Genomic DNA, 25,198 nt, shown 5'->3' with positions numbered 1-25,198 from the left:
AAACTGATTTTAAGAGGGGAATGGTAGAGAAATTCCATATTAAGACCACTGTTTTCATCTATTTAAATCCTGATCTTTGCATTCTGTAGTGGTTTGAATAAGAATGACCCCCAATTGTTGGGACTGTTTGGAAAGCAATGGGAGGTGTGATCTTGTTGGAAAAGATGTGTCTCTGGGGGCAGGCTTTGAGGTTAAAAGTCCAAGACATTCCTATTGTACCCTCTTTTGGCCTCCAACTTGCAGATCAAGATGTGAGCTCAGCTGCTCCAGCCAACATGTCTAGTCCTCTGAAAACATTAGCCCAATTAAACATTTTCTTTTATAAGTTACCGAGATCATAGTGTGTTATCACAGCAATACAAAAGTGACTAAGACAGACAGATCCCAATGTTATGTAATTTGCTATACCTCTTAGTATCTTTCAAACCTTCTCTCCCTTTCTCTCTTTCTCCTTCCCCCTCCCTCCCTCACAATCTAATCTCTCTCTCTCTCTCTCTCTCTCTCTCTCTCTCTCTCTCTCTCTCTCTCTCTGTCTCACTCTATAGTCCTGGAACTCACCCTGTAGACCAGACTGGCCAAAAATCATAGAAATCTGTCTGCCTCTGCCTTCCTAGTACTGGGAATAAAAGTATGTGCCACCACATTCTTTTTTGAGACATTTAGCCCAGGTTGGTCTTGAACTCATGATCCTTTTCAGACTCCCAAAGCTCATAAGCATGAACTATCAAACGCAGCTTCTCCTAAAATGTTGATAAATCCCCTCTGTGATAATCTGAGACATTAATAAAAATGCTACAGACAGTGTATTAGATATTTTACTCTCTATCTCCAGTCCTTAACTGGTAATACTTGAATATGACATTCAACTTAGTTTCATCTCATACTGTTTATATTTCTGTCTTATCCACAAAAACAAGTTTGAAGACCTTATAAAGATTAGATTATGCCATTATGTCCTTCATGAAACAACCCTTAAGAACTCAAAATAATAACTCACCCTTCAATAGCTGGTGACCTGTCAGGACGAGTACTTCCTCGAGACCTGTATCTTCTAGTCATTGGCAACCTTGGAGGCCGACTTGGTCCCCAAAAGTCAGTGTGAGTTTGGTGACCTCTCTCATTGGCTCTATTATCTTGGTCCAGTGAATTGCTAGTTAGAAATGATCTAAAATCTTGTAAGAACATTGTGTGATCCAGACGGTCCCAAAACTAGTAAAAAAACAGTTTAAAAGAAAAAAAAAGGGGGGGGGGACACACACGTTAAAAAAAGGAACAAAAGTAGTTACTTTTAACACTTTGAAATTCCAGTAGCTCCAAAATAATGAAATATACTTTCCTAATTCTATATAAGACAGTACTTGTCTAGTATGAGGAAGGCTCTTGGTTCAATCCCTAGCATTGGTTGATTATAATTAATTAATCAAATAAATAAATAAAGCTTAAAACAGTTAATTTTCTTCATATGTAAGAAAGCAAACAAATGCCTAGCTCTTTTCCTTAACAGTTACCTGGTCCCCATATCCACATGCCTTTGACCGGTCTCTCCTTCAGAAATACAGTATGAACTAAAGTAAGCAGACATCCATCCCATGCATAACTAATAATTCATATCAATATTATTCCTTTGTGTTTTGTCACAAGTAGAGTCTATAGTCCCAACAAAACAAATATATTTCTCCACTTGTAAAGAACATCGTCACCACTAAGTAGAGATGGATGTCTACAAAATACTTCTCTTGACTTAGCACTCACATCAGAGAGAGGCTGGGCCAAAGCAGTGTGACTATATCTGGTAAGAGTACTCTGTTGTACACATTTTCATCATTAATATGGGTAGGAGAAAGGCTAGGTTTGGGAGGAGAATCACTAAGCAAAGGGGAAAAGGAAACATAAATTAACATTTTAAAAAGGTTTTTTAAAACTCTGAGTGTCTCTCTGTGTGAATGGGTTTGCCTGCATGAGTGCAGTGTTGAATGAAGTCAGAAGAGGGCATGGGATCCCCTGGAGCTAAGTTACATACATGCTGTTGTGAGCCTCAGAACATGGGGGCTGGGAACCTATCACTTCTTCAAGAACATCAGGTGCTCCTAACTGCTGAGCCATCTCTCCAGTTCAAAACAGTTTTGTTTGTTTGTTTGTTTGTTTTTAAAAAAGAGACTCTTCTGCTTCAAAAGAATTTTATTGTCAAGTAGGAAAACATAGATACCAATTCCCCAAAAATATCCCCACTCCAGGAAGGAAAAAGAAACTGCTATGGTTAGATGCTGAAAAATCCCACACAGTCCTCTAGGGAGCTACTGGGAGTGGCTGTGAAGCCAGTTGTCTCTCTGCTTCCTATTTTGTGATGAAGGGACAGTTTCTGCCCCGTGCTCCTACTACCATGAACTGAGCTGTCCCACTGTAGCTTCCCTGTCACAATGAACTACAACACTCCAAAATCATGAACTAGAATAAACCACTGTCCTTAAATTGTCTCTGTCGGGAATTGTAATCACACAGATAACTAACATAATATAAAAGTAACGAATACAGAGACTATACTATATCAGCTAAAGGCGAGTATCATAAGAGGCAGAGGCTTGCATTGCTTCAGGGTTCTGCCATAGCATTCTTTTCAGTAGTGCTATGTCATGGATATTTTATTGATTAGGATTACCATCATAATATATTCAATACAGGTAAAATAATATATGAATAAGATGCTAACAATACATCATAAGTCCATAAAATTCTCTTAGTCTATAGCTCTAAAGCTACTGGAATTTTCTATGCATCCTTCTTACAACCTCCAGAAATAACTGCTATCCACATATTTTGTTTATAAATCACTGGCTTTTTAAATATTTTTTTACTTTAAAATGTTTGTTAGCATACATTCATGATAGATGTAGATAATGTGTTTTAACCACACACACACACACACACACACTCCCTGTGGTAGTTTGAATGTAATTGGCCCCCATAATCTCAGTGAGTGGCACTATTAGGAGGCATGGCCTTATTGGAGGAAGTTTGTCACTTTGTGGGGTAAACGTTGAGGTTTTCTATGGTCAGGATACTGCTTAGTATCTCAGTTGACTTCCTGTTGCCTGCAAGATGTAGTACTCTTAGCTAATCCTCTAGCACCATGTCTGCCTGCATGCTGCCATGTTCCCTGGCATGGTGATAATGGACTGACCCCTGAACTGTAAGCTGCCACCCTAATTAAATGTTTCCTTTAAGGGTTTCTGTGGTCATGGTGTCTTTCATAGCTATAGAAACCCTAAGATGCTCCCCATTAAATCCTTTGTTTCTCTTCCACTCCTGTTGTTCTCTTACTCTTCCCAACCAGGCCCCTTCTATTTTATTGCCTCTTCTGTTTGTTTTGTTTGTTTTTGTTACTGCTCTCTTTTGTATGTGTTATTTTTGGTAACCCACTGAGTTTTAGCACACAAGGGCAGAAGTGAGGTTATTTGCAGATTTATAGGAGCATGGACACCTTGCCAATAGCTACACCACTAAAGAAAATGCTTCTCCCTCTCTCTTTACATGGGTTTCATAGGATCCCAACTCTAGTTCTCACTGAGTACTTTAGCAACAGAGCCATCTCCTAGCCCAGTTAACTATACTCTTTAGATTACTGTTAATTGCTATCACAACTAATAAAGTAGAAAATTCAAAACACCATCAGCATCAGCTGAGGAACTTTGCTACTTGCTTGGAAATGCAAATTTGTACAAACTAATGGCAATACTGTATTTCTAGCCTACTTTCATCCCCAGACGACAGAGTGCCCTAGCTGTAGAACGAAGAATAAAACAGTACATCAAGAATAGCTTCAGGTCATCTGTCTCAGAGCAGACTTACACAAACAGAAGGGGGAGAAAGCTCATTAACGGAACTGGGTCTTCAGGACACAAATTACATAAGTGGAATCTAACAGTGAACATTACAGCGTTTTAGTAAAACATTCAAAAGAACCACACAGTTTGACAAATTTGGTCTTGATAAACAACAAAATAAGTTATTCTGAGTAGAAGTAAAAAAGACAAAGTTTCCAGTAATATTATATACAAGATAGAGAGCTGAGCACACTGCCTGCCCCACAATGAGGACTGGGGATTGGATGCCAGCACTCATGTAACAGCTAGCCATCCCAGCAAGCACTCGTCCCCAGCAGTGAGGGAGGAGACAGGAGGGCTTGCTGGCTTCTGGCCTAGCTAAGAAAACTCTGACTCAGAGGAAGTGGCAGACAGTGACAGAGGATGACACTTAAGGTCCTCTTTTGGCTTCCACACACCCACACAGAGAGGCACAAAAATAAATAAATGAATCTCTTAAAATATAAATAAAATAAACAAGAGGATAAATGTATCTTCCATTTGACAGAACTTTCTCTGAGCCAACTACAACAACATCCACGTATTTAAAAAAAAAAAAAAATCTGTACCTCAGAGTTAAACAGTTATATGACACAAGAATCTCACTGTTAGTTATTAAAATCAAGATAACTGTAAATATATCACAAAAAAACCATGTAGAATTATATTAACAACCCCAGTGTAAATGTCCAGTGGCCATCAGCTAACAGAGAGACACACAATACTGGATAGTCACAAGAAGCGAGGGCTCAGCTAGCAGACTGCCTGTCTGCATACTGAAGCTGGGAGATTCCCAGCACCAAAAGGAAAAAAGTGAATGCCTACACAATGTATTGTGCTGCCACAACAATGAAGGTAGTGATGTGTGTTAGAACATGATGAAACTTGATAACATTATGCTAAGTAGAAAAGAGTCAGAAAAGGTCACATTATATGAGTCCATTTATAGCTACTGTCCTACATAGAGACAGAAAATGGATTGGTGGTTGATTGGTGCAGGGGAAATATGGAGAAATAATTAAATGGTTAAAAGATTAGGGGCTAATGAAAAAGTTCTGGGGACTAGAGAAAAGTTCCATCAGTAAAAGGCTTTACAAGCAAAAGGACCTCTAAGTTCAATCCCCAGGAACCCACATTAAAAACAAAAACAAAATCCAGGTGTGGAATTATACTAGCACTGGCAAAGTAAAGATAGTCAAATCCCTGGGGCTTGGTGGCCAATCAGCCTAGCCTATTTGAAAAATTTCAGACCAGTAGAAGACCCAGTCTCAAAAGAAATGTGGACAGTACCAGAACAACAACACATATATATACATCTCACATACAATACACACACACACACACACACACACACACACACACGGGGGGGGGTGCATGTATGTGTATGTGAGTGTGATATTTGAGTGCTCTGGAATTAGTGGTAATGGTTATAAAATGGTGTGAACATACTAAAACCAGTGAATTTCATACTTTAAAAGAGTGAATTGCATTATATGTGAATTCTCTCAACTTAAAAATATCACTAGACATAAAGAAACACACAGGTCCAGATACAACACTAGTAACTTCATAACCTACTCGCATCAACAAATACATCATCTAAACAAATCAACAAAGAAACTTAAGAGACAAACTGTACCATAGATCAAATCTCTACAGAATATTCTATCCAACAGTTGCAAAATACACATTTATAAGGAGCCATGGAACTTTCTCCAAAGCAGATCATATTTAGACTATAAAAAATCCTTAACAAATACAAAAGAAATTCAATAATTTCTTATATTTTAATCAGATAATAATGGAATAAAAGTCGAAATCAATGGCAAGAGAAACTACACATTCTATAGAAAAGATAGAGATTAACAAGCATTCTTGATTGATCAGTGACTCACTGAAAAAAAAATCACGTATGTAAATGTAAAAAGTTCCTATGAGCAAATGAAAACATAATTCACTACCAGTTTTGGTAAACTATGAAGGCAGTTCTAGGAGGGACACATATAGGTATGAGTGCTTACATTAAAAACAGAACTCAAATAAATGACTTGATGATGCACCTCAAGGTCTTAGAAAAAAGAATAAGATAAAGTCAAAATTGGGAGATAAGAAGTCTTAATAAAGATCAGGGCAGAAAATAACAAAATGGAAACTAAGAACAATTCGAGAAATCAAAGAAACAGAGTTCTTTGGGAGATAAGCCAGATTGATAGACCCTCAGCCAAACACACTAAGAGAGAATACCTAAACAAATAATATAAAGTCAAAATAGGGGTATTACAGCAAATTCCAATGAAACCTTGGGGTTCACTGTGAAATATCTGAAAATTTATATTCCAATAAGCTGCAAAATCTAGATGAGATTAATATATTTCTAGATATCTGTGGATAAAAATTAAACCAAGAGGCTATATAAACCCAGGTGTGTCAAGGCCTGTAAACTCGGCCTTTGGGAGGATGAAGCAGGGGAGATTTCAATGTGTTTGAGGCCAAGATAGCCTACAAAGTGAATTCCAGTACAGTCTGGACTAGGGAGTCTTTGCAGAAAAATAAAGAAGAGAAAGAGAAGACTTAATCACTCATATAACAATGCTATTGAAACAAACAAGGTGTCTCCAATGAAAAGGCCAGGACCAGACAAATTCATTCAATCATACCAGACCTTTGAAGAACTAAAACCAATGCTCCTCAAACACTCCAAACGATAGAACTGGAAAGATGGCTCAGAGGTAAAGATCACTAGCTGTTCTTCTAGAAGTCCTGAGTTCAATCCTCAGCACCCATGTATTGGCTCACAACTATCTATAACTGTAGCCCTCTTCTGGTGTGCAAGTGTACATGCAGACAAAACATCCATATACATAAAATAAAATTTTTCTAAAAGAAGTAAAAATGTGATTTTTAAAAAATTTCATAAAATAGAAAGGGAACATTACCAATTTCATTCTTTGAAGCCAGTATTACCCTGCTACCAAAACAGGATAAATACAAGAAAAAAATCCATTTATCAACTTCTCTGACGAACACAGATGCAACATTTCTCAATAAAATTCAAATAAACAAAACTCAAGTACACATTAAGAAGCTCGTACATCACCAGGTGTTGATGGCACACGCCTTTAATCCCAGCACTTAGGAGGCATTGGTAGGTGGATCTCTGTGAGTTCAAGGCCAACCTCGTCTACAGAGTGAGCTCCAGGACAGCTAGGGCTACACACAGAGAAACCCTTTCTCAAAAAACCAAAACAAAATTAAGGACATGAAAGCTGATGAATTAAAGAGACTGTTTTGAAGGCAAGAGACCAGTAAAAGATCTTGCCATGTAGAACAAACAAACCTCAAACTTAACAAACCTCAAACTTACAGAGACCACCTACCTGTCTCTCTGCTTCATAAGTGCTTGGACTGAATGTTTATATCACAATGCCAGGCTTTATAAATTCTATCTTTAAAATACTGCTAGTTGATTCATAAATGAGATTTCTCTCCATTTATTTCAATGTTCTTTAATTACTATAAGCAATATTTTATTTCCCCACTTGGGGTCTTGAATATTTCATACTTTGATACTATTATACATGATATATTTTTCCCCCGAGACAGATCTCACTGTGTAGCTCTGGTTGTCCTGGAACTTACTATGAATATTAGGCTGGCCTGGAATTTAGAGATCCACTTGTCTCTGCCTTCTGAGTGCTGGAATTAAAGGCATGTGCCACTACATATGGCTATAAATAATATATTTTTAAATTTCAATTCTCAATTGTTCATTGGTAGCATATAGAATACAACTGCTTTAAAATTTTATTATTTATTATTATTGTGACATGCACTCACGCGCGCATGTGCAGAAGTGTGTGTGTTCCAAATGTGCATGAGACAGTCAAAGGACTTTGGGGAGCTGGTTCTCTCCTTCATCCAGGAGACTCAGGTCATCAGTTTATATGACAAACACTTTACCTGTTGAATCATCTAACAGGCCCAAACTCATTTTTCTATCTATCCTACAATCTTGTTAAATTCAATCACAGGTTCTAGTTGCTTTCTTTTAATTCCATTACATTTTATACACAAAAGAACACTTCAAAGCCAGATGTGGTAGTGTACAATTGTAATCCTAGCACATGGAGGGGAGGCACATGGACAAGGAGTTCAAAGTCAGCTCTCAGTTGCACAGAAAGTCATTCAAGGCCAGTGAGGGCTACTGAGACCATGTCCCAAAAATAAAATAAAGCAAATACAGACAGTTTTACTTCTTTCTTTCCAGGCTAATGTCACTATGTCTCTGTACAGCCAGCTTGCTACTCTGTTGCACAACTACAATGAGTGCTAAACTGAATAAAAAGAGTTGGGAGCACCCTGGCCTTCTCTATCTTAGATGAGAAGCACTTAGTCTTTCATCAGTAACTGTATTAACTGTAGAACTTTGTCTGATAAGGCAATTCTTACTGATCTCTAGTTTACTGAGAGGAGTATACTTGCGTATGAACATATGTTTGTGGGTGCATGCACCAGAAGTTGAAATAGAATGCCTTAGTTAGGATTTCTATTGCTGTGAAGAGACACCATGACCATGGTAATGTTATAAATGAAAACAATTAAGGGGGCGGCTTACAGATTCAAAAGTTTAGTCCATTATCATGATGGTGGCATGCAGGCAGACATGGTGGGGGGAATTCCACATCTTGATCCAAAGGCAACAGGAAGTGAACTGTCTCCCTGGCCTTGAGTATATATGAGACTTCAAAGTCCATCTCCACATTAACACACTTCCTCCAACAAGACCACACCCACTCCAACAAGGCCACACCTAAAAGTACTACTCCCTCTGAGGTCCATTTTCTTTCAAACCACTACATAGAGTGTCTATCTTTATTATTATATACTCTGTTATTAAATAGAGTATACATCCTATACATATTTTGAGACAATGTTTCTCAGTGAACTCCAGTGCTCATCAACTAGAGAGGAGCTAGCCAAGGAAGCCACCATGCAGGACTGGCTTTTTCCCCTTGAGGTTCCAAACATGGTTCTTCATACCTGCACAGTCAGCACATTGCAGACTGAGCAGTCTCCTCAGCCTCAGAGTTTGAAAATCAAGAATGGATGTTAGATTTAGTAGAATGCTTTTCTTACAAGGTTTGAAATAGGAATCGTTTTTACTTAGAGTATTAATATAGTGAATTTTATTGACTTACTTTTGATTATTGAACCAACCTCATATTCTTGAGGTATATATGTTCTACTTGATCGTGATATACTTCACATTTTATATATTACTTGTTAAAGTTTTATTTATGAGTTTTACTTCCATATTTAAACAGATACTGGTCTATACTTTCTTTACAATGTTTGTATTAGAGTTTAAGAACTGAAGTTGCCTCTTTACTTTTGAAAAGTAGTTTAAAGTCCTTTAACATAGTAAAACCAATTTTTTCATCATGTAATATATATAGGGATGTATATATTAAATACACACACACACACACACATACATATATATGACAGTGCAATCTTCCACATTCAAGGTATCTCTTAGTTTATTTTTCTATTGCCATGACAAACTACCATAACCAAGGAAACTTACAAAAGAAAGCATTTAATTAGGGGTTTATTGTTCCAAAGGGTTAAAGTCCTTGACCACCATGGCAGGAAGCATAGCAACATGGTGCTGGAGCGGTAGCTGAGAACTTACATCTGATCCACAAGCACAAAGGAGAGAGGAGGAAAAAAAAAAAAAAAAAAAAGACAGGGAATGGCATGGGCTTTTTAAACCTCAAAGCCCACTCCTTCCCAAACAGTTCCTCCCATTGTGGAACAAGCATTCAAATCTATGAGCTTATGAGGGTCATTCTCTCTCATTCAAACCACATTCCACTCCCTGACCCCCGTAGAATTGTAGACATGTCATAATATAAAATTCACTCAGTCCATCTTCAAAAATCCCCATAGTCTTTCAGTTTCAACCCTGTCTAAAAGTCCAAAGTCTCTTCTGAGACTCAAGGCAATCTCTTAATTGTAACCCCTGTAAAAAGCAAAAGCAAAAGCAAACACAAACCACATTTCCAATATACAATGGCACAGAATATACACTACCACTCCAAAAGAGATGAAAGGGAACATGGTGAGGAAACACTTGACCAAAATCCACAAGAGCAAAGTCCAAATCCTATAACCCCACGTCTCATGTCAAAGGGCTTAGACGGCTCCACCCTTCCAGCTTGCTGGCTACAACATGCTTCTCTCTCTTCAGCTGATTCCACTCCCTGTTTGCAGCCCTTCTTGTCTGGTATCCCACAGTTCTGGCATCTCCAGCATCCAAAGATCTCCAACACAATCCAGGCTTCACTTCAGTTTCACACAATGGCCTCCTTAGGCCTCCATAAGGGACCTCCCCTGCCACACGCCTGGCCTCAGCAGCTTTCCTTAATCACAGCAGAAGACTCCATAGGCCCTGTACTCCTGTATCTTTCATGACTCTAAAACCAGAAAAGAACCACTATGCTGGCAAGTTCTGCTGCCTGCTTGGGATGGAACCTGTCCCAGCCCCTCCTTGAATTACATTCAGTATAAACTTCCGTTTGCTGTTGCTCTTTAGGAACAGATGATTCTTTCAGTGTTTCTTTTCATTGATTTCGGGCTTAGTTGGGTTGGAGTCCTGCTCTATGGGCACCATTCCCTTTACTTCCATTTCTCCTTATCTCTTCCAGCATAAACAAAGGGCCCAACATTAAATTTCCTAATTCCTTTTTCCAAAGTGTACATTTTGTATTTTTCGCCTTATTCATTTCCATTGTAGATTTGCATAAGAGTGATTACTAATAGCCACACATGTCAATATTTGGCTATCTTGAAATCTGCCAATGAAATTTATACAAACCTCTTCAATCTAGCCTCAGGCAATTTATTTGGATAAAGGCAAAATGCAGCTACATTCTTTGCCAAAATATCAAAAGAACGGTCTCTAGTCCATTGTTAATGCTGTTCCCTCTGACACTTCTTGAGCAGAGCCTCCATAGTCCACACTGCTCTCAGCACTACTGTCTTCCAAGCTCCTACTCAGATGCCCCATTAAGCCCTACTTACATGCTTATAGTTATAGTGATCAACCACTTTCCTAGACCAAAAAAAGAAAGCATGGCAAGGTCTGTTATAGCAATATGACACTTCCTAGTACCAAGTTGTATCTTAATATACCATGACCAAGGCAACTTGTATAAGAAAGCATTTAATTCGGAGGTTCTGGTTCCAAAGGATTAGAGTCTTTGACCACCATAGCAGGAAACACAGCAACTGGCAGGCAGGCAGGCAAGCATCACACCAGAGCAGCAACTGACAGCTTACATATGATCCACAAGCACAAGACAGAGAAAGAGTTAACTGGGGATGACATGAGCTGTTAAACCTCAAAGTCTACCCCTCAGTGACACACCTCCTCCAAGGCCACACTTCCTAATCCTTCCCAAGCACTTCCACCAAATTTTCAAATAGATGAGCCTATGGAGGTCACTCTCATTCAAACCACCACAATTTCCCAGCTTATGAAATAAATTTTGTAGTTACTATGTCATTATAATGGCTATAGAAGCACTAGCTAATATCATATGGTGAGGTAAATGGCATTAGAGTAGCTGCTCTGTAATGGTTAATGTTTACTGTTAACTTGACAGGATCTAAAAATGTCTAAGAGATGAGCCTTTGGGCATCTCTATGAGGCATTACATAGACTAGGTTAATCAAGGAGGGTGACACTATTTCACAGACTGGAGTCCTAAACTTAAGAGAAAAAAAGAAACTAAACTGAGCAGCAGCACCTAAGTGCATGTGTGTATCATCCGGTCAGTTGCCACAAACACCTGTTCCAGATTCCCCTCGTAACAGAACAGACCATGGAGTCAAAATACCTTTTTATCCTTTAGTTTTGTCAGGGTATTTTACCACAGCCACAGAAAAGTAACTAATCTATACTTCAAATTTATTTTTACTTTATTTTAAGCTACATGTGGACCCAAAGAGGCTTTTTAGAGCTAACTCTTCAGCCAGGTTCTAGATACTTGAAACCAAAACCACATCTGTTTTTTATCAGCAAATAAGCAAAGAAGCAAGAAGACCCCATTTGTCACAGGGGAGAAAAAAAGCTTCTACTTAGCAATAGTTGGGAAGAAAGCTGAATAAAACCATTTAAAAGCTGAAAGTATAAAAGATCAGGGCTTTAAAAGGTCTATCTCTAGAAAATAACTTACCCCAAGATTTTAGGAAAAGCCAGGCGTGGTGGCGCACACCTTTAATCCCAGCACTTTGGAGGCAGTAGTGGAAAAGTGGAATGATCTCTGAGAGTTTCAGGACAGCCTGGTCTTATAGACGCAGTTTCAGGCCAACCAGAAATACAAAGTAAGACCCTGCCTCAAACATGCACACGTACACGTACACACACACACACACACACACACACACACACACACACACACACACACACACGAGAGAGAGAGAGAGAGAGAGAGAGAGAGAGAGAGAGAGAGAGAGAGAGAGAGAGGAATTTAGACAAAAATATATAATAGTTTTTACAATAGCATTAGAATAACTTGGAGAAAAAGAATAATGGTATAGTGAAAGAAAATAAAAAATACAGCCCTGGGGTTCCTGGAACACAAGATTCAAAAGGCAAATGGAGCCAGGCATGGCAGCTATACCTGTCCCTCACTCAGCACTACAGACTGAAGCAGGAAGGTCGTGGTGAGGTTGAAGTCAATCTGCATTACAAAGTGAGCTCTGGGGACTCCAGAGCCTCAAAAACAAACATCAATACAAACAAACATTAAAGGTAAATAAAAGCAGGATATATCAAAGAATCATGAGTTCAAGGCCAGTCATTGCACATAGCAACTTCAAGACCAGCCTGAGCTACATGACATTCTCAGCCATGCCCCTCCCCCAAAAAGAACATAAAAATTAAAATGTTTGTAATAGCAAAGTAATAAATCTTAAGACTGGCTACTACCATGGCAGACTTAATTTTATTTATTTTATTTATTTGTTTGTTTATTTCTTTATTTTTCTGGGCAGGGTTTCTCTGTGTAGTCCTGGCTGTCCTATGTCTCACTCTGTAGACCAGGATAGCCTGCATATCAAAGCTCCTTTTGCCACTGCCTCCCAAGCACTGGGATTAAAGACATGCACCACCATCTGGCTAAATTTTATCTTTTTAGTAAAGATTTTTAATTACATATGTGTATGGGCTAAGGATGAATATGTACATATAAGTAAGTGTATCTGCACATGGAGGTCAGAGGAAGCAGATCCCACTGGACCTGGAGTTAGACATGATCATGAGTCACATGCTCATGGGTGCTGGAAATGAAACTCATGTCCTCTAAGAGAGCAGCAAGTGTCTAATCATTTAAACTGTCTTAGATCAAAACAAATGGATATCAACAGTTTTATTTAGTTCAATCGTGTGGGGGGGGGGAGGTGTATGTGCCCGTGCGCGCACGCACGGGCATATGCGTGTATTTGCTTAGTTTTGGTTTGGACAGACAAGATTTCTCTGTGTAGTCCTGGCTATCCTGGAACTCACTTTGTAGACCAGGCTGTCCTTGAACTCACAGAGATCCACCTATCACTGCCTCCTGAGGGCTGAAATTAAAGGCAACTGGCCCTTCATATTATTCTTGATCAACATAGTGCTTTCTGCAGGCAAAAATGAGATGCTAGCACAGGTCCCAAGCACACTTAGAGCATGAGCTGGTACAGTGGAAGGTGCTAATGGAAGTAAACCAGAACAGTCTCACAGATTACTGATCTCCCCCAACCACTCCATATGACTCCCAGTGCCCTGCTGACTATAAAGTATCAAACCCAAGAGTTAAAGAAGAAGCTAACCTCTCATCTCCACTATGACCTTTGCACTCACTCCTTATTCCTCTTCACTACTACAGGAAAGAGTAGCTGGTTGGTGTGTAGCAAGTGCCTAATGGCCACCAATTATATTTCTCCAGTGGATGGAGTTATTGAATTAGGAGGCTGCACAAATGAAGGAGAGAAATGAAAGTGGCTCTGAGCACGTGTGGCTCTTCTACAGCCTAATTCTCAGAAGACTGTGCATAAACTTAGCATACCCACTTGATCACATCTCAGCTATGGTGTCCAACTCAGCTCAAGAAAAATTAACTTTTTTAATTGAGAATTTATTTTTCAAGACAGGGTTTCTCTGTGTAACAGCACTGGCTGTCCTGGAACTCGCTCTATAGACCAGGCTGGCCTCAAACTCACAGGATCATCCACCTGCCTCTGCCTCCCAAGTGCTGGGATTAAAGGCATGCACCACCACCTGGCAAATGGAGATATTAATATTTTAACATTTTCTTTATTGGGACTATAATACAACTAATATAAAAGAACAAGTTTTACTTACATAAACTGCTCAGGGCACCCTGTCCTCTTGTGCATGAATACCTGGAAACTTTCTTACTTACAGCCAATTTGAGGCAGCTGCCATAATCAATTCATTTTTCATTCCCCCTCCCTTCCCCATCCCCCCTCTCTTCTCTCTCCTCCCTCTCTCCCTGAGACAGATAGTGTGTGTACATGTGAGTACACTGTGTGTGTGTGTGTGTGTGTGTGTGTGTGTGTGTGTGTGTACATTCACACGTGCGCAGTGGGCCTTACCCTAAGCCTTACACATCTGTCCCCAAAGGCTTTCTTGCTCTGAAGTGACCTGTCCTGGTAAGTGACCTCACTGTCACCAAGTATTAGTCAGGGACTTTCATATAATCAATGGATCCTCTAACCAATGGGTGTTCGGGGAACTGTGAGTTCACTTATTAGGCTTTCATAAGCAATCTCAAAATAGCAATGTCCTGTCACTCTCCAAACTAGGGACATCTTAGACTCACCCTCCACTAAACCTCACGTTACTCACGAGTACTATCTCTGTGTAACTGCTAAGCTTCTGCCTTCTTCCTACCCAGCTACCCTCCCCACTTCAGCCTCACCTGAAGGGAAAATAAACAAATATTAATATTGGGGAAATTTTCTTGGACTAAGCTTTCTCTAATTTATCCATTTAGGAAGGTTGGAGAGATGGCTCAGCAGTTAAGAGCAGTGGCTGCTCTTCCAGAGGACCCGGGATCAATTCCCAGCACATGCCAGATCACAACTGTCTAACTACAGTTGCAACACAGACATGCATGCAGACAAAACACCAATGTGCATTAAACAAAATAATAATAATAAATTAATGATTTCTAAACAGAAAAAAATTAACATACACCCATTTAGAAATTTAGCTAATTATAAAAAAAAATAATGTCTTAATTGTCTAAGCAACTTACTAAAGAAAAACACAGTGAAACCAAACATAAGCCTTTGGTGAAATAACCAATTAGAACATTGAAAGTAAGTGTTGTTGCTCTAAATAACTTTATTTCTAAAAGTTTTTATCTCCAGAGACATGGAAAAATATAGTTTAAGAATACTATTTTGAGACAGATTTTTTTTTTTTTTTTTGCATTTAAAAAAAAAAATCTAAATCCCTTCACCATGAAGTGCACTCATGGCTCTAATCTATCACCTCCTTACCTCTGACAGATATTGAGGTCTACATAACTAGCATGTGTCAATTTACTTAATCTTTACAACATTCCTATGAGGTACATGCTTCCATTGCCCCCATATTTTCCCAAGGACACAGACAGACACAGAAAGACTGTAAGGACTTTTGCCAGAGTTACACAGTTAATAGGTTGCACATCTAGGATCTGGACTCAAGTAACTTGATCCTAGAGTCTGTGCTCTTAGTCACCAGTACATGATCCTTCCTGGAGACGAACAGGCCGTCCTTTGGCTATACTTTCTACATACGCCCCCACAGGAGTCTCAGTACACTGTCTTCTCACCCACGTCATGTGTTTAAACTTACTCTCCAGCTATACTGTAATGCTGTGCAGGCAAGGCAACCAGACACTGGCTTCCTTCTCCTACTTCTAACAGAAATGCTATGTACAAAAACAGTTCTCACCTAATTCTCCAAAATCTCTGGGAATTTCTATAATATTATAGACATTTTTTCCAATTATAAAATGCAAAACATTACTTTAAAAGGAGGAAGTTAACCCCAGCACTCAGGAGACAGAGGCAGATGGATCTGTGGAAACTGGAGGCCAACCTGGTCTACATAATGAGTTCCAAGATAGTCAGAGCTGCATAATGTCTTGAGAAGGGGGGTTGGGGGAGGAGGAAGAAAAATATTGAGGCATGATGACAAGAGAATTTTACAGAGGGAGAACTGGGCATGATTATATACCCTTGCTACAAACCTTGTCTATCACTGCTAACTAAGGAAGATGAACTCACAACCATTACTTCTGCAAAAATTAACACCTGAAGGATGGTCCATGCCATAGTGTCCCATATATCGATACTAAAGTTAGAGTGCTGACCACATATATTTATTTTCCTTCTTACTCAATGCATCTCCTCCTCATGAATCATACATGCAAAACTGACAGATCCATCTATTTCCATTCCCTAAAAGAGAACAAATGCTTAAAGAAAACCAAGTGAAGTTGCATCTGCATATGCACAATCAGAAACTAACTGTCCGAGTTCCCAGGAATAGCAAACCCTGGGAAATGCTGACATCAATGCTGGCCTCAGAGTATACTTTAAATGCTTATCAGTCTGTCTACAAGAAAACACATGAGCTGTTTGGAGTCACACTTATATCAATTTGTCTTAGAGCAGTTAAGAGTCTACTAAAAAAAACCTCAGAACTAGATGTTAGAAATAATCATAGGCCATAAGCAAAAGGAAACATCCTTAACACAATTCTTAACTGTAACTTCATCAACAGGAGACAGAGACACATACACATCTTAAGATAATTTTCAAAAGGAGAAAAGTTCGATGATTTACACAGCTATCAAAATATTTGGCTAACTCTTCTGGCACTTCAATTACATTTGGAAAGACTATGATTCAGAAACAAAAAGAATACATAGATAAAAACAAAAAAGTAGGGACTAGAGAGATGGTTCAGTGGTTAAGAGCACTGATTGCTCTTCCAGAGGTCCTGATTTCAAATCTCAGCAAACACATTCTGGCTCACAACCATCTGCAATGAGATCTGGTGCCCTCTTCTGGCATGCAGGAATACATAATAAATAAATAAATCTTTTTTTTTTTAATCCCATAATTCCGAGTATGGGATTTAACATTTAGAAATTCTTTTGGTTATATATCAGTTTTCTGTGCCTAGCAAGTTGTATGTCAACAGAGGTACACAAGTAACAGAAGAAAGTAAAAGTGTTTGCTATCCAATGAACTGGGTTTTTCCATAGGGCCAACAGTCTCTAAGTGACTAAAAGCATGGAGTATGGATGCCACTGAATTGTACACTTAAAAACAGTTTAAGAGCTAGGCATAATGGCACATGTCTAGTCCTGGCTTCTCCAAAGGCTAAGGCCGAATTGGTTGAGCTCATGAGTTCAAGACAAGCCTAGGCAATATAGTAAAACCTTATAAAACCCCTTCTCAAAAGAAATAAGAGGTGAAAATAGTTACACAACCCAAAGAAAAAGAAACAAATCAATGAAAAACAAAGTATTCTGAATTAAAAATAAATGCTATTCAAAGATATAGACTAACACCCTAGCTTTCTATTTTCAAATAATAGTTTAGACTTTGGTTCTTCTAACTGGCCATGGTACTATAGACCTATATAAATCCTAGTACCTAGGATATTGAGGCAAAAAAACAAAAAACTATGGGTTCAAGGACAGCCAATGGTACAAAGTGAGTATGAGGCCTACCTGGACCATATAGTGAAATCTGTCTCAGGCACAGAGAGAGATTCAACATATGGATGTCACATTATACAAAGAAACAGAAGTTAATTAATTAAAGATCCCATCTTAGGATCTGAAAGGCCACACTATTATGTTAACAAAAGATAAATTCTAAAAACTGGTATTGTACAATGTTGAAAACTGCTTTATTAATTTTAATAACAATTCATCCAGGGCAGGACTACTGTTTGCAAACAGCACAAGCTTCTTATTCACATATGCAAAACAGCAGCAGAAAAAGAAGAAAACATACCAGGTTTGAAGTAGGACAGCTTACATGTAGGCTATAACTTTTGTGAGGACACAGAGCTTTCTGGGTTCCCTTGACCACACTTTTCTCACACATTCGGTTCATCTCACACATGATGCTGCACTAGATGATTGCCTGTCATCACTTTGATCCCCACCACTTCCTGAGCAACTCTACAGCCAGTCAAAGGAAAACTTACCTCTGCAAAATGTGTTGATGTGCTATCATCTATCCGGCTGCCACCACCACCTAAAAAACTAAAGAGAAAAAGCAATGGTGGTGATTCTGTTCCCAGGAATGAGCTCCCTTCCCAGAAGCTAAATATAGAATGGCAAAATGAGAACAAAGCTCAATAAGGAAAAGCAACTCATTGCTACAGGACACCTGCCAAAGACACTGTGTCTGCGGAAATATCTTAACAAAGGAAACAGTAACAGATAGGCAAAAGAAAATCGTCATGCCAAACAACAAAGCCAAGTTGTTTCAAATGGATTAAAGCTACATCAAAGAGAAATTTAGGGAAAAGGGCCATCCAACAAAAGATTCACAGCCAGTAACCCTATCCAAAGTTAGTCAAGCAAGGGAAGAAACTTAAGTATGTATCCTCAGAGAGTCTAAGAAAACAAAATGCTTCACTGTGAAACCAATCAACCAGATAAATGATCAAGCCAACTGAGGTTAGTATCTTCTGGAATTATTAAATATGCAATCTAAAGGGTCTGGTGTAGACTAAAATATTAGAAGAGTTCAATACCAAATGCTTCTTTGAGCCAAGTGGTGGTGGGGGCATGCCTTTAATCCCAGTACTCAGAAAGCAGAGACAGAGCTGTCTCAAAACACAAAACCAAAACAAACAAAAGAATCTCTTCTTTGAATAGGTTACCCTATTCTTAGATTATCCTACCCACCCTTCAAGGCTACATCCTCCATTAATTGCTTCTGAACTCACCAAACAAATATGACTCCTCCACATCCCTCTGTACTGACTCTGGTTCTAAGTTCTATTATGTTATAAATAGCTAAGATTTGCCTCGACCATTTCAACACTTTCCTCCTTTCATAAATATAAACTGAAAGGTCAAAAACTGTATTTTTTATTAATACCTCATATATATGCATTTATTATTTGTCAAATGCTATATAATAAAGGCACTCCTCGCCATCACTATAACTCCAAAATAAAAATTGATGAATTAATAGCATGTGTCTTAAGTGATAAAATACCTCTTTTCAAGGGCCCCCCAAAATAGGAAGAGACTAAATCCCACTGCCCATATGAAATTTGCAGAGAAGAAACTGGTTAACCCTTCTTTTGAGAAAGAAGGGTAGACTGAATCATAAAAACTGCTAGGTAACTCTTCAAGCAAATATAAGCATACACTCTATCATAAAACCTTTGAACTACTACAAATTACTTTCATTTTCAGGATTACAATACCAGTCCAGGTACGGTGCTGAGCTCATTGGGGAAACAAACACATTCTAGTTAGTCTAAAACCAAAAGCAAATATTATCGTTGGGGAAACAAACACATTCTAGTTAGTCTAAAACCAAAAGCAAATATTACCCTTTTCGTACTCATTCTCAAGACTTACTCTGAGAAACCATTTGATACTGTGTTTATATCAAAAGTTACAAATGCTTTAGCCAGGTGGTGGTGGCACAAACCTTTAATCCCAGGCAGAGGCAGGTAGATCTCTGTGAGTTTGAGGCCAGCCTGATCTAAAGAGTGAGTTCCAGGACAGGCTCCAAAGCAATACAGAGAAACCCTGTCTTGGGAGTGGGGGGTGGGGGTGGGGGAGGGGAAATGTTCTGTACTTTAAGAGCAAAGGAACTAAGCATAGAGAAGGGATAATAAAAACAACAACATTCTAATGAATTTTGCAAAACTTGAGAAAATTTACAAGCTGTCCTCTAGTATGTGTGGAGGCAGACGGGGCTCATATCTTAATTTACATGGAAAGACTTCCTTGTAGTGATTTGTTGTTCTGGTACTGGGGCTGAATCACTGAGCTGTATTTTTTCTTTTTACTTTTTCTTTAGAGACCAGGTCTAAATTGCCCAGGCTGGCCAGTGAACTTTAAAGCCCAGCCAAGCCTTATGATCCTTTGATCCTCCTGCCTCAGTCTTCTGAGTAACTAGTATTTTTGGCTTACAGCATCAAGCTCAGCTCCAATCATTTTTACCATCTAATACTAATCACTGTAATTGCTAAGCACTAAAGTCAGCAAATACTTATAAATTTTATAGAAGAGAGTAATAATTCATTGCCCAAAAGACTTTGAATCTAAGAATAAAATTTCTTCCCTCATTAAAAACACTGACTTCATTCAAAACCCCAAATACTGACATTTGAATAGTTGCTACCAACAGCATCTATACTGGACAATCTTTGACCTATACAGGCACAAATATAAGAATTTAGTGAAAACAGAATCCATGGAATTCATAGTTCCCTGCTAGAAAAATATTCAACTTACAGCTAGTACTCAGGTATAACTGTACTTTGTATAAAAGTTCTCTATGTCTAAAGAAATCAGAATTACTATTTTAAACTTAGGAGAATAGCCATAAATTACTCCCCTAAAACAGTGTACTCTTTATTCAACACATGCAGAGCATAAGTGCCTTATATACATATTTAATGCAATTAGAATAACACAAATAAGAAAAAATCCAAAGTTAACATGCCATCCACACACTACTAATTTTCTCATGCTAATCTTATAGGCAAAACTGCCATGTTAATGTTCAAATGCTTCTACCAAACTAGATCCCATGCCACACACTGCCTTAGAAGCTCCAATGCATTTACCTATATAATCATCAACCATTAGTGCAGTAAAACTAACAGTACATACTGTAAAATGTGCAGTTTTTTTCTGGTTGTGGAAGAGACCTTCAACTTTAGGTTCTGCCAACATCAATGTACAGGAATTATGAACTGGCATAAATCTCCTAAGTCACTCCAAGATTAAGAGACTTTTGATTACCAAGCTGTTGGTATTTTGTCAATTGGTCAAATGCTAGAATTAAGTTATTACATGGTTTATTCATGAAAATCAAGAAATATATCATCACTTAGAGAAAATATTTTCACTTTTTACCAATATTATACCTTAACCAAAGCAAAGAGAACAAAACCAAATATTAATATCACAGCAGCAGGATGGCAAAGTCTGACAACACTAATCTTCATCTGAACAAGGACCTGTGGCTCCTCAAGACCAAGAAACAGCTGTTTCCCTGGCTAGTTTACACTGTTTGCCTCATTAGAGTCCTTATCAGAAGTCCACACAGCCCACCAAATATGTGTAACAGCAATTTAACTTCAGGCAAAAAAGTCATCATTAAAAATTAATTAAAAATCCAAGAGGACTCCCAAAGAAATAAAGGAAGACTTGGTGAATTTAATTTGATATGGCTCCAGAGGTTTTCCAGGTATGGCACAATCAGAAGCAGTAGATAAAATCCTATCATCACATTGCTTTCCAGATTCTTTCCTTTCCCAGTCCTGTCCTCTGCCCTCATGTGTGTGCATGTGCACACTCACAGTCTCTACTCCAGCAGAGGATTAGCTACAGTAAATACAGGTTCCTTCCATCCACGCAATCAACACTAAGAAAAAACAGTTTTAACACTAGAATGTTTGGTTAACTCGTAAGCTTATACAATACCTGGAATCATCTGTCACTTCCTCAATAAAGCCTGATTCACATCTGGGACATATATATTCCTATAAAAGAAAAGAATAAGTAAATAAAAGTTTTTCATTTCATTAGGAATCTAAGCATGTGGCTTTAGAATATCGTGACGTACAAAAGCTGATGATCAGGCTGGCAAGATGACTCAGAGGGCAAGCCTGATAATTTAAGTTTGATCCACAGGTCCCACACAGCAGGAAGGAACAGACTTCCTGCAAATCGTCCTCCTACCTCCACACTTGTGCCATTTTATGCACATACTCACACACACAATAAATAACAAAAATGTAATAAAAACTTTAAACATTTTTAGATATATTTGCTTATTTTATGTCTATGGGTATTATGCTTGAATATGTGTTTGTTCACAAGTGCCATGTCTGGTGCCCATGGAGATCAGAAGAGGACAGTAGATCCCCTGGTACTAAAGTTATTGATGGTTGTGAATCATGTGGGTGCTAGAAACAGAACCCAGGCCCCTGCAAGAGTGATATGTGATATTAACAACTGAGCCGCCATCTCTCCTACCCCATTTAAAAAAAAAAAAAAATTAAAGCTGGCTTTCAAATATGTGTATTTAATAATTTCCAGGCTGTTTGTTTTCTAATGTACTCTGAAAATAAAGATTTCATAAGGTATTTACAGAATGGTTTCACAGCTACCTAAGTGGTTCTCACTGAGAGAATAAGGGAGAATGTTAAAGATTTGTTTCTTTGCTTGTTGCTTTTGTTTTTAATTTGGGATGGTTTGGGCTTAATTCTTTTTTAATGTTTTTGGTTTGTTGTTTAAGAGGGATAGTGGCAAAAACTGGATAGTTGATGTCCTGGTTAGTTCTATGACAACTTGACACAAGCTAGAGTTATCAAACAGAAAATGCCTCTATAGGACTAGGCTGTGGGCAAGCCTTTGGAGGCATTTTCTTAATTAGTGATTGATAGGGGAAGGTCCAGTTATTGTGGGTGCTGCCACCACTGGCTGCAGGTCTTGGGTTCCATAAGAAAGCAGGCTGTGCAAGCCATGAGGAACAACCCAGTAAGCAGCACCCCTCCATGGCCTCTACCTCAGCTCCTGCCTCCGGTCCTGACTTCCTTGGATAATGAACAGTGCTGTGGAAGCATTAGAACAATCAATAAACCCTTTCTTCCCCAAGTTGACTGGTCATGATGTTTCATCACAGCAATAGGTAACCATAACTTAGACAGTTAAGTATTTCTTTAACTAGAAAGAATAATCATCAATTTTCTCTGCAAAGCTAATAAAGAACTGCAGCTACACTTGGCAGTGGTAGTACACACCTTTAATCCCAGCACTTGGGAGGCAGAAAGAAGCAGGTGGATCTCTGTAAAGTCCAGACCAGCCTGGTCTACAAATTGAGTTCCAGGACAGCCAAAGCTGTCTGTCACACAGAGAAACATGTCTTGAAAAATAACAACAAAACAACAAAATACTAGTATTGATGATTACTGAAACTATTATTTTGCACTATGTATATCTAAGAGATAAATTGAATCATAGCATAAATCAATTTATAGCCCAGGAAATTAATGCTTTAAACATTTCTAATGTTTTGGTTTGTGTGTTTTTTCTTTGAGACAGAGTCTTACTATGCAGCCATAGCTGGCCTGGAGCTCCCCATGAAGACCAGGCTAGCCTCAAACTCACAGAGTTCCTCATTTCTCAGTCTTTCAAGTGCTAGGATTAAAATGAATGAGCCACAACTCCCTTCTAATTAGCAGTGGTTCCAAATAAATAAAATATAATATTCTCAGCTCTTTTATGGAATAAGAATTCAAGTAACTAAGGATAATGAGATGGCTCTGCAGGCAACAGTGCTTGTCTTAGTTTTTTATTGCTGTGACAAAATGCCATGACCAAGGAAACCTGTAAAGAAAGTTTCATTATGCTGAAGGTTTCATAGGGTTGGAATCCAGGATGGTGAAGCATGGCAATAGGTAAAGCTGGGAGCTCACATCTTGATCCATAAACAGGAGGCAGGAGAAAAAAAAAAAAAAAAAAAACCTAACTCAAAATGTCTTTTGAAACTTCAAAGCCTACCAACAGTGACTGTTTTCTCCAGCAAAGAAAGAAAGCTACATCTTCCAAATAGCACCAACTGGAGACCAAGTATCCAAACATGTGACTGTCTGGGAGCCATTTTCATCCAAACCACACCATACAAGCTAGGCAACTCTCAATGCCATTCCAGAAACCCACATGAAAGTAAGGGGAGAGCCAACTCCAAAGGAGCCCTGACCTCCACATATGCCCTAACACAATAATAATAAATACATGTTTCTTAAAGGAATTTAAATAGCCAAACAGCACCACCAATTAGTTTCTGTATCCTTCAATAATAAATCCCTCCTAAATAACATCAACGTTTGGGGCTAAGAAAGAATACACCTTCAAGACTGCTTTATTACCGTTTTCCAAGTGTGATTTATCTGTTCAAATATACCTGAGAAAGACATTTCCAACCAGTTTCTTGTTCCATCTACTTTCTGAACACTAAAGTTGGTTGATCTGCTGTTGATATGATATAGTTATAACTATCTCAAACAAAAATGGAACAGTAACTCAAATATCCAAACGATTGAGCAATTCCTCACATCAAGATTAATTTGATGAAGAGTCAACCAAATCAAGAAAACAATATTTTGTAAAATAAATGCCTTAACAAATAGACACTGGACAAAGAATTCTAGATTTTTCCCAGATGACCCAGGGAAGGTATTTCTAAAACAGAGTTCTAAGATATTAATCTATTCAACAAAGAAGAAAATTATTTATGTAGGACTGTGGTGATAGAAAATAGCACTTTTGAAGCCAGGCATGGTTCTGGCTGGAGCTCCATAGTGAGACTGTCAAAAAAGTAATGAGAGAAAGAAAACAGCAGGTGGGAGATTAGAGAGGAACAGTGAAGGTGGATATTCAGGGTTGATCACACAGGGAATAAATTGTGGAAAATGTCAGATTACTATAAACTTTATCCTGTGGATCAGGAACTCTCAACCATTTTCCTCTATATGAGACATCTCAGCACATGACATTTGTAAGGATGAGTATTGTCTTAAAGTTCATCTGTCACAGGCATTGGTGAAGAGTCTCCATAATGCTCGGGAATAAGGCTGGCTTTGAGTGAACATGCCAGATCCACTCATGCTATAGAAAAGATGGGGGAAAGAATCAAAGAGCTCGAGTGTTGGGGGGGGGGAATATTGTGATTTGAATAAAAATGGCCCCCATAGGCTCACATATTCCAATGCTTAGAACCTAGTTCTGTTAGGGAGGGTTAAGAGGTGTGGCCTTGTTGGAGAAGGTGTGTCATTGAGGCTGCAAGGTTTCAAAAGAACATGCCCACCCAATATCTCAATCAGTCTCTCTCTCTCTCTCTCCCCCCCCCTCTCTGTGTGTGTGTGTGTGTGTGTGTGTGTGTGTGTGTGTGTGTGTAACTTCTGGATAAGTCATAGGCCTAGGAGAAAACCTAATACTATTATTCTGCTAAAGGAACACAACAATAAAAATGACTCCTATTGACAT

General features: G+C 38.6%; 1 protein-coding gene across 1 annotated transcript in view; it reads right to left on the bottom strand.

The window, feature by feature from the left end:
• Positions 1-25,198, bottom strand: part of Rnf115 (ring finger protein 115) — a 61,408-nt gene that overhangs the window by 11,211 nt on the left and 24,999 nt on the right. Inside the window, exons 2-4 of the mRNA XM_051199358.1 lie at positions 21,632-21,690; positions 18,154-18,211; positions 998-1,209 (exon numbers count right to left, since the gene is read on the bottom strand). Coding sequence (XP_051055315.1) covers positions 998-1,209; positions 18,154-18,211; positions 21,632-21,690 — 329 coding nt within the window. The remainder of the gene's footprint in view (positions 1-997; positions 1,210-18,153; positions 18,212-21,631; positions 21,691-25,198) is intronic.

This window comes from Phodopus roborovskii, unplaced genomic scaffold (assembly GCF_943737965.1).
Source record: "Phodopus roborovskii unplaced genomic scaffold, PHOROB, whole genome shotgun sequence".
In the NCBI taxonomy this organism is placed as follows: domain Eukaryota; kingdom Metazoa; phylum Chordata; class Mammalia; order Rodentia; family Cricetidae; genus Phodopus; species Phodopus roborovskii.
Note: the sequence above shows the minus strand (reverse complement) of the source record. Positions and strands in the feature narration are given on the sequence as shown.